The sequence below is a fragment of the Silurus meridionalis genome, chromosome 25, assembly GCF_014805685.1.
Source record: "Silurus meridionalis isolate SWU-2019-XX chromosome 25, ASM1480568v1, whole genome shotgun sequence".
Taxonomy (NCBI): domain Eukaryota; kingdom Metazoa; phylum Chordata; class Actinopteri; order Siluriformes; family Siluridae; genus Silurus; species Silurus meridionalis.
The window spans coordinates 5,851,078-5,862,500 of NC_060908.1; the positions used below are offsets into that span (position 1 = coordinate 5,851,078).

At 33.9% G+C, this 11,423-nt stretch overlaps 2 protein-coding genes across 2 annotated transcripts in view; one reads left to right on the forward strand and one right to left on the reverse strand.

The window, feature by feature from the left end:
• Positions 1 to 2,045: 2,045 nt before the first annotated feature.
• On the reverse strand, positions 2,046 to 8,613 carry cenpv (centromere protein V). Its single transcript, XM_046839180.1, has 5 exons — positions 8,493 to 8,613; positions 5,395 to 5,493; positions 5,160 to 5,229; positions 3,164 to 3,278; positions 2,046 to 2,623 (listed from the first exon to the last, which is right to left on the reverse strand). The coding sequence occupies exons 1-5, from the start codon at positions 8,504 to 8,506 to the stop codon at positions 2,484 to 2,486; spliced, it is 438 nt and encodes a 145-aa protein (XP_046695136.1). The 5' UTR covers positions 8,507 to 8,613; the 3' UTR covers positions 2,046 to 2,483.
• Positions 8,614 to 11,410: 2,797 nt separating this feature from the next.
• The window catches only part of LOC124379083 (polyubiquitin-C-like), a 5,105-nt gene continuing 5,092 nt past the window's right edge, over positions 11,411 to 11,423 (forward strand). Inside the window, 1 exon segment of the mRNA XM_046839170.1 lies at positions 11,411 to 11,423. This exon segment is cut by the window's right edge and continues 184 nt beyond it. The gene's annotated coding sequence lies outside the window, so the exon portion shown is untranslated.

An 11,423-nucleotide genomic window follows, 5' to 3' on the forward strand; every position in this document is an offset into this window, starting at 1 on the left:
TGAGCTTATCACATTGCTAGTCCTCCCGTTCCTTTAATAATAAATGGATGGGCATGCTGATGTTGTCTCATAGTTTGCAAAAGCCTCATGGGGCGTAGGAAACAGGTGGATAGAATGTCTGCACAGAGATGTGACTCAGCATGTACGGGTAGTAGTCGCCCACTGCGGGACAGATCGCGGCTGGTGATTGGTTGGTTCAGGTTGTTTTCTGAAATTGTAGGATCATGTAAAAGTATCATTGCAATGGCAGAAACAACCGTGAGCTGAGATCATCCTGCAACGATCATGATCACTGATCATGCTGGTGGTCAAATATGGAAAAAGAAATGAACTAACATTTTTTAGCATATAAAATATAAAATAAATATATATAAATACATGGTACATGAGCAGATGGCAGGGCTCATTGCTTGATTGAGCTGTAATTCCTGTGTTATATTTCATTTAACTCTACTGGTGAACCAATATGTTTATGAGAAATGGGACTTATCTCACTATATACCCTTGTTGAGTTTTATTTATGTTTTACAAATGTTATATAAGATAATTAACCTAAAATAGTACTGTGTCACTTCAAAAGACTGAAATTGTTTCAATTCACATCTTATACTGCTCTAAAGCAGCCACTTTATTACTAAGAATATACTAGAATGGTGTGGAAATATGGTTTGATAATTGGCCATGAAATAACTGATATTGGTAAAACCTAATTTAGCATATAACATGAGACAGTAAATCTAGAACACGCATAAATATCGCATTTATGGGTCACTTTCACCTCCAAGAAACCAATTGCCAATTGATATGTGTGAATGCAAATGTGTATTGTAACACATTGCAGACTGTTGTCCCATGCACAGTGTCTTTTTATTTTGCCCAGTATTTATTAAATTATATTAGGTTCCTTGTCTATATGATCAGAACATGAACCGGACTTTTCATTAATGTAAATGTTTTGGCTTTACATTATACAGTATAGCTGACGCAGTACACAGCGTAATGAGACAACATTCTTCCAGAACCCTGGTGCTACATTAGGGCCAACTCTTTTTCACAACACTGTATATGGTTGAAATGACAATAAAAGCTTCTTGACTTGACTTGACTTGACTTGACTTGACTTGGTAGGTGTGGTGCATTGATTTAAAAAAAATTGTGCATCAGATACAAGCTAGCAATTGTATTGTGATGCATCGTTTTTAGCATATTTGCATCGGTTTAGAATTGCAGGAAAGAACAGTCAGAGTGATAGTGTAGAGAGAAAGATGAGATGCACTGTTTAATCCACTATTGCTAATGTATAAGTTCCATAAGTGTCCTTAATAAATTCTGTTTCTTTAAAAAATCAGATTTCATATTCGTCTCACAGCAGAATAGCGGCAAAATAAATGTAAAGACGCTTCAGAAAGGCGTTTCCGTTATAAAAAACAAAAAGTTATAAAATATCAATACATTATTAGTTTTTTTGTTTGTTTTTTTATCAAAACACAAATAATAAAATTTCTTGTTTGTGGTGTAAATATATATATATGTATATATACATATATTCAAACACTTTTAAAACTAAAAATTGTGTTTAAAACTATACAGTAAAATGTAAAAGCAAAATCACCCTAATTTTACCTTCCTTTAAATGTTTGATAATTCATTCAATTGATCTTTACTCAGAGTGACCCTGACTATCACTGAATTAATTTTCAGGTCGTTCTACTGTACAATTTTTAAGAAACATAAAAATCAGTGCATTTGAATCACCATATTCAAACACTTATAAAACCTTTTTTTGAGGTTTGCACGATCTTTCTAATAATTTTTATTTAGAGTGTCTATTTCTATTATTGTCTTAAATTTCAAGTCATTTTACTGTACAGTTGTTGAGAAAAGTGAAGGCAAAATCATTCCACACCTTAGTGCATTTTCAATCATCAATGTTCCACATTCAAACACTCAAAACATTTTTCTTTTAATTTTTCAGCTGCATCATCGGACCCAATGTTTAAAAAGAAAAAAAAGCTAAGGTGAGGAAATAAGGGGAATTCACATGATGCCTTACTAAGACATATCTTTATTTCTGATTTCTTTGTTATAATTTACAGTATATGGACAGGAATATTGGGACGTCTGGCTTTTCCAGGCATATGAACTAATTGTATAGGATATATGTGGATGTGGTAGCATTAACAACAATGCCCCTGTGCACAAAGCCAACTCCATGAACATATGGTATACATAGGATGGAGTGGAAGATCTTAAGTGGAAGATCTCTGATCTTAATCCCTTTGAACACCCTTGTTGAATGTACAGTAATAGATGTTTGTCTGATATTTTATTTCACAGATAAATGATGCTGATTATTCCTCATGTCTTGTTCTTCTAAACCTGTATTAACTTAAAGAAGGCCTCATAATCATTTCATGTGGCACCTCTGCCTCCACTGCTTTAGAGGGACCTTTAAAAAAAGGTAATGCTCGTGTATTAATAGATTATTTGGCTTCTTCTGTAGACTTTGACATACTCCTGATCGTTTTGTGTTTCTGCATGCTGTCCTCCCAGTTCTCACCACAGAACTTTTCGACCGTCACGCTCTTTACGGTTCCAGAGTCGAGGCAATGTGCAGCCACCCCTAGAATCAAAACATGACACATAATATCTATTCACAAGTCATAAACAAGGTATTGCCACATAGAAACCTTATGACTCTTAAGACATAACACTTGCTGTTTAACTAACACTTGCTGATTGTCCATTATCAAATTGGTTGACAACCAAGAACATAATATTTTAATCATAATGAGATTTCAAATCATAAAGAAAAATGAATGTTTACATTGTAAATGCCAGTAGGTGTTCCATCAGAGGAAAGTCTGATGGAAAAGTTTCTGTGGCATATTTAAAAATCTAACTGATGAATGTCCAGGGGCTCACACATTGCCATGCAAAGAACTATTCATCTTTAATATACAAAAATAGTAACAGCATTAACTACATTGTGTAGAATGAGAAGTTCACCATAGATAAATAATTCACAAGATTCTTGATTTTTCTTTTATACACTGTTTTTTTCTACACTGATAAACAACAGTCAAATGCACAAGGGTGCATCAACTTTAGAGTCCATATCTGTGGTGTATATCTGTGTGTCTGAGTGTGTTGTGAGACCCACCAAAGCCATCAGGATTCGATCGGGGTGTGTAGAAACTTTGTACACCACATATCTTGCAAAACGTGTGCTTGGCTGTGTGTGTGTTGAATGTGTACGTGCTTAAGTTCTCTGAGCCCTGAAACACACAAGTCAGGCAGTCAGTAAAATTTGCATTAACAAATGTGTTCAGCAATAATTTCAGACTCAAGTCAACAAACATTACATGTGATTAGGAGTGCACGTATGTTCTAGAAACATGGAGCTACACTATAAAATAATACAATTTGATAATTATGATGAATTTGTGTCATTATTTTTCTCGAAGAAATAAAAAACCAGGAGAAACACAAACAACACACACACACACACACACACACACACACACACACACAGTTACTTTACCAAATACAGCTATAGAGATGAGCATATTTGGATTGATCTGGGTTAAGAAACACAATCCTTTAAATGGCTCGGGATTCATGAATCCTCCTCCTTATACAGTGTGTCTGTGTGGGTGAGAGACATGATTCCAAGGATTCTGTGGATTCTAAGGATTCAAAGAGTCCGATCTAGTGCAAGGACTATGGCAAAAGCAAGCAGAATCCCTATCACTATGACACAAACTGTAGCTGTTTCATCTTTCCAAGATTAGAGCTCTGAAATCTGCTTTATTTATTACACCAAAAAACATTTTGGACTATTATGTTGTATCACATTAGATATTAAATAATATTATATAATAATATTATAATAATCCATTTTATTACTTTACCCTCTTTCCCACTGTTTTTCTTGAATAGTGCTATGGCCCCACCCACAGGCACTCCCATTCTCACACATTCTAGAAGTTTAACTGTTTAACTGTTAATACAAATTATGTAATATGTCAAAAAAAAAAAAAAAAAAGAACAAATTATTACCTCACAGTTCTAGAAAAATATCGAAAAGTGTTGGACCAGAGGTTTCTAGTAACATTTCTAGTAACCTCGACAAAAAATCCAGGAATATAATTATAGGAATATGTTATATTTAATTCTGCAATATGGAACTAGAAACTGTAAATTTTTACTGTTAAGCAAACAATTATTTAATATGTGTAGAAACTTCTATAAAAAGTACCAGATTACAACAAACAATTGTAAATTATACACACTGTACGCACATTATTTCATTTAGTTGATTTCCAACAGGAATTATATTTAGACAAACACAAGCCAAAACATTTATATTTAAGAGCCTATCCAGTCTGTTACATTTACACAGTGCCGGGCCGTGCATTTGGTACCTGGGCCTTAGTGGGGACTTACCCGACTTAATTCACCTCTTAATACCACCACTATCACGTTGCAATTATAGAACCCATCAATACTATACAAAAACGCAATATAACAACGCGTGGCATTACAGAGAGAGAGGAATTTCGCGTATCGAGGGTGAATACCATTTTACTAAAGCAAGCTCCAAACCTCTACACTACAACCGCAACTGTGCCACCTACATCATCTGGAGCAGTTCAGAATCAATATTTGTCTAATAACATGAAAAAACATAAACATGTAAATAAAATACAACCTACTCAACAGAGATGCAGACTCATAATGTGCACCGCTCTTCAGAGGCTGTAAGCCAGTGGTACCGCTCGTATTCACTGGTCTGGAAGTTGCGAACAAACCCTTTCCTGGGCTGAGACAAGCTAGCTAGCTTCAGGTTTGGTGGACCTTTCCTCATGATTTCATTGAAAATGTATTTTTAAGTATGTCCGAAAAATGCTGACGCTATTTACATTTATTTAGTAACGTTTTCTTTTCGTTGTCTTATTTTATTTGTTACAATCTGCACATCATAGTGAGTAAATACAAACTTAAATTCCTAGTAAAATAGATATATGATCATGGTAATGGTAATAATTAAAATAATTACTATAATTACTATTATGATGACTGCAAACAAGGCAATTGAGAATTTTAATGACCAAGTCCTGACTTTTTCAAGTCTGTGAATTGAATTGGACTCGTACCTGCAGCAAGGTAAAGTGGGCCTTGGGAACAATAAAATGCAGATTCTGCTTCTTGGTGCAAATGCTGCAGCTGAACACACAGAAGCAACATCATTATTCAACAGCTATTTTTCAGCAAAAGCGCTGTGTGTTGGTGGGGGGGGGTCTTGGGGGGTTGTGGGACTAAAGACAAGGTGATAACATGCTCAGTGAAAGTGTGAATTGTTTGCACATTGACCTCAACAAAAGTTCTTACTTGCAATCGAATACGTGCAAATCTGGGGAGTTCCACACCTCGAAACGGACAGCACCGCAGTGACAACCACCCATGTGCCTCACCAGACCCTGTGCCTTCCTGGAAAAAATGATTGGGTGCAAGACAGTCAGTTTCAGCAAGACATTTTATAACATCCATTTCAGTTCACAAGACCCTAAATGTTCCAAAGGCCTAGGTTTAGAAAGATATTTAGGTACTCTGTGTATTAAGCCTCATGCTTCTTTACTACTGGACACTCTGGATTCACTACAGTTCATTTACCACCAAATCGGTTCTTATGAAGACCACCATTACACATCTTATCCACACAACAATGAGCCACCTGGACTACATAAAGGGAACTATGTAAAAATGTTGTTTGTAGACTACAGCTCAGCGTTTAACATCATAATTCCCTCCACACTCACGTCTAATTTGGAGGTTCTGGGACTCAGCCCAGCCATTCCAAAAACAAAGGACTCTTTACTTTGTTGTGTTTAAGGAAGCTCTTCCAATTCTTGAAGCCAAACATAGAGAGAAAATGGAGAAGCTTTTTGACACAAACCTGTCAGAGTTTAACCAGGAAAACACCTATTACCTGGACTTACTTTTCCTTCCTTAGCACAATTTATTAGCAAAATTACATAATTGTTTGTCACACTTGCACAGTACAATGTCACTTTCATTTTAGCACATGGACACTAAAAACTGGACTTCTGACAATATCTATGTCATTCATATCCATCCCTTCCTGCTTAAGTGTATATATTTATACTATATACATATATACATATGTTATTTTATATCCATATTTTTATACTTAGTTATACCTTTTATACTTTATATTTTATTTATTTTATTTTTATATTCTATTTCTATTTACATATCAGTCTCTGTATGAATGTGTATGTGACATAAAATTTTAGTTTGTTATTCTGTGGTATACACTGTGAAATAATCAATATAATCATATATTATTATAATTTATAATATAGAGTTCTTATATTTATCTGCGTGTGGGACTTATCTCTGAGTTGAATCCTAATATCATAACTAAGTAGGCCATAAATTGAATATTGTAAACCTTGTGCTCTTGGTGTTCAGACATGAAAAGTTATTTGAATTGAAGAAACAGAAAATATATTCCTGTAAATTTCCACAGTTTAATGCTGTATCAATGTGTCACCTTTTCATTACAGGAATTTTATTTCTGAGTGTTAGGATTGAATTACATTATCTGGAGGTTTTAATTACATGCTGATTTTAAGATGCATTTTTATTCCATTTGAAATGATGTAATCAAGTGCTTTTACAATTTTTTCCCAAATGACATGATCAAAGTGGTGATTAAAAACATGCAAATGACGGTTCACACACCCTACCTTTTCTCTTCCATAGCCTAGTTAGGTTTATTTTGTGACCAGTGAGTATTGTATAGAAAGAACGAAAGGCATTAACACGTGACTTAGTTTCCTGACAAAAGGAACATGTCAAGTTTAAGGAAATATTAACTTTACAGTGCAAGGTTGCCGGATTCAATTGACTTTTAAACCTCAATGAGGCCTAAATGCTTGCCAGGCTAATATATGATAATTTGTTTATATTTGCATGGTTTTTATTGTGTAATTTAACATATTATTTTAATAATTATTTGACATTTTTTGTCATATTCTTTGGTTATTATTTGTTTAGTTTTTTTTTTTCAATGTATGTGTGTGTTATATTCATTATATCTTAGGCATGGTTTAGCTGGTCACAGTCACTGGTTCAAATGTAGTGTCCATGTGGGTTTCTTTCACGTTCTTCGCATTCCCAGAATACATAGCCCGCACCACCGCACCACCATTTGACGTCTCTTTTATCAACACACGCAACGCAGAGCAAATCCACTACATTACTGCTCAAGGTTAATCAAGACAGATTTTCAGTTTGAACACACATTTTAATTTAAACACATTCATTTTATTTTCTAGACAATAGACAAATAGTTTTTAGTATAATAATTACAGTTTTACAGTTGTAAATACTATGGTCATTATAAGTCTGGGTCATGTTCTGATCATTTCAAGGATGTCTTTGCTTTTTGCTGTTTTTTTATGTATGGACAAGGAACTTAATATACTCCCCTGAATACTGGCCAAAGTAAAAAGACACTGTCTGCCATGTGGTACTAAACATGTACATTCACACTTACACTGGCAACTCACTGGCATGTTTCTTGAAGGTGAAAGTGACCCGATGGAGGTGGAAATACGATATTTATGCATGTCCTTGATGTACTGTCTAATGTTATATGCTAACTTAGGTTTTCCCAATGTCTGTTACTTGAAGGCTAATTATTAAACCATGCTTTATATTGGGAAATGTATTTTTATATTGGTATATTTCCACACCATTCTGGCATATTTACAGTAATAAAATGGCTGCTCAAGATCAAAATAAGATGGTGATCTATTAACTTTGTGATGTCTGATTAAAAGTGTGACATCCTGGCCAATACAATGACTGTTAAATATAATATAATATATAATATAATATAATATAATGTATAATAAGTTAAATAAGCAGGTGTGTTTGTTTCATACTGTTCAGTGCTTTTTAAGGCTGTTTGATATAAATAATTAATAATCAGTAGCATGAGAAGAAAAAATAAAGAAATCTGATCCGAGATCGTGCTGGATCTGGAACGATGTGTAAATGATTTCAGGGGACACATAAGTTATAGCATGGGCTATTTTGCCACAGCAAACAGCAGGCCATGTTTGGAAAGAAAGTGCTGACACAATTTCAGGTTGTTGGAGTCATACAGTACTATTTTAGGTTCATTAACTTATATACAATTTATATAATATAAATAAGACTCCACAAACGTATATTGTGAGGTATGGGCTATTTCTGTATATCAGTTTATCAGTAGAGCTAAATTAAATATAAAACAAGAATTAAAGCTTGATCGAGCAATGAGCCTTTGCTATCTGCTCATGTACCATTACAATTATGTTGTTTTATATATATTTTTTTGCTTTTACAATTTTTGCCCAAATGACATGATCAAAGTGGTAATTAAAAACATGCTAATGACGGTTCACACACCCTACCTTTTCTCTTCCATAGCGTATTTAGGTTTCTTATGTAACCAGTGAGTATTATATAGAAAGGCATTAACACGTGACTTAGTTTCCTGGCAAAAGGAACATGTCAAGTTTAAGGTAATATTAACTTTACAGTGCAAGGTTGCCAGATCCAATTGACTTTTAAACCTCAATGAGGCCTAAATGCTAGCCAGGCTACTATATGATAATTTGTTTATATTTGCATGTCTTTTTATATTGCATATTCATTTTAATACATTTTTGATATTTTCTGTCATATTCTTTGGTTATTATTTGTTTAGTGTATTTAGTGTATTCCCAGAATACACAGCGCATCGCTGCCAGGGCTATTTTGGCAGAAAAAGGGAGACCAACACAATATTAGGCAGGTGGTCATCATGTTGGGCATGATCGGTGTATATAGAAAAGTATACAAAGAAACTAAACATTAATAAAGGCCTGCATACTGTTGTTGACATTTTAACATTCAAAAAGTAAGCAAATAGTAAGAATGCAGCAAAACAACCATTTACAATAATTACATAAATAATACGAATCGTACACCTCTGGCGATGCTTCACAGACCTCTGTAATTTGGATTCAGACCTATCACAGTTTAGATTTTCATAATGGCACAATGCTTTGGCTCCAAACACAGAACACTATCTGAACCAGGTCTTGTTTTGCATATGTTTAAACTGTAATATTTTGAAACCTGGCTTATAAAATAATTGTATTTAACTGAGTAAAAAAATGAAAAAAGGGAAAAGAAAAATCTAAATGTATATTTTACCCAATCTACAGCCCAAATAATCAAGATGGAATTTATTAAAATAATTAATAGAATTCAATTATTTCTGTTGCAATTCATATAAGCCACAGTAGGATTAAGTTTTGCAATCTGGCAACAAGAAAGACTAGCCTAAGTCACGTGACCGGGACTGCTGACAAGGCACTGGGTGTGAGTGTGCAATGACGTTGCCATAATAAAAGAAACAAGTTCCTACATGTTTACGTTTTACCCAGTTTTATATAATGTTATATAAGACGGGAAATATTAATCTTAAGTATTAATCTTGTTAATTATGAGTTTACAAATTATAATTTTCAGCTAGAATGTGTTAAATCACTAATAATCTGTAATTTTGGAATTATTTAATGAAAGAAAATAAATTTATTAACTGGGTCACTGAATCTCAGCAGAGACTAGTGACTACTAAACATATACTTTGATATTGGTCAAAGGTGATACAAAAAAAAAACAATAAAATTAGAAACATATCTATTTATTCATCTTAATTAGACTTAAGGTAAATAAAGTGGATGTTTGCTGTTGACATGGATCGCATATTTAATTTTAGAAAATGCTGATAAACAGGTTGTTAAGTTGTTCCAGGAACACACACGCAGGATAAACACCTAGTTCAAGGTACAAGTTGTACAGGATATCTGATACAGTTCAGGATAAAGAGGCAGATATTGCAAAACAGGTCATATGATAGTGACAAAGCAGTGACAAAGCAAAAGCTTAAAGCTGATTACTGTCAAAAATGCATTCAAGTTTTTTCCTCTTTATCATCATGTATCATTTGCTTCAACCGGGTTTTTAACTGAAACAGGTTGTTTTTTAAACAAAAACAATAACCAATACCACAATAATACCAGGGCAAATGATCATCTGACATTCATCATGTATATTATAAACTCTCTCTTTTGTGGAATGTGACAGCGATGAATACAGAAAAGTACAACCCTTTGACGTCTCTTTTATTATCAACACACGCAACGCAGAGCAAATCCACTACATTACTGCTCAAGGTTAATCAAGACATTTATGCGTGTCCTTGATGCACTGTCTAATGTTATATGCTCACTTAGGTTTTCCCAATGTCTGTTACTTGAAGGCTAATTATCAAACCATGCTTTATATTGGAAAATGTATTTTTATATTGGTATATTTCCACACCATTCTGGCATATTCACAGTAATAAAATGGCTGCGCAAGATCAAAATAAGATGGTGATCTATTAACTTTGTGATGTCTGAGTAAAAGTGTGACATCCTGGCCAATACAATGACTGTTAAATATAATATAATATATAATAAGTTAAATAGGCAGTTGTGTTTGTTTCATACTGTTCAATGTTTTTTCAAGGCTGTTTGATATAAATAATTAATAATCAGTAGCATGAGAAGGAAAAATAAAGAAATCTGAACCGAGATCGTGCTGGATCTGGAACGATGTGTAAATGATTACAGGGGATACATAAGTTATAGCATGGGCTATTTTGCCACAGCAAACAGCAGGCCATGTTCGGAAAGAAAGTGCTGACACAATTTCAGGTTGTTGGAGTCATACAGTACTATTTTAAGCTCATTAACTTATATAACATTTATATAATATAAATAAGACTCCACCACCGTATATTGTGAGGTATGGGCTATTTCTGTATATCAGTTTATCAGTAGAGCTAAATTAAATATAAAACAGGAATTAAAGCTTGATCGAGCAATGAGCCTTTGCCATCTGCTCGTGTACCATTACAATTATGTTGATTTATATTTATTTATTTTATAAACCTTTTCCACACCAGTTTCAGTTACTTTTCTTTCCTATTTACCCACCAGCGTAATCAACTACAGGCTGACGTCAGCTTACTGTTCTGCCCTAGCAACGACCCATTTAAATGATCCCTCAATGACGTTGCCGAAAACAACCCGAACTGACGAATCACGACCCGCGATCTTTTTTCGCAGTGGGCGGTCACTACCAGTACATTCCAGAAGTTTCTGTTTGACTCACTACGCACACTCTTACAAATTCGAGTTTAATTGTTTTAATATAATGATTGGTGTTGACCAATGCTAATAAAAATACAACGCTATTTTAAATAAATTTTTATATTAATGAAATATTTAAAAAAAGGTTAATTTATA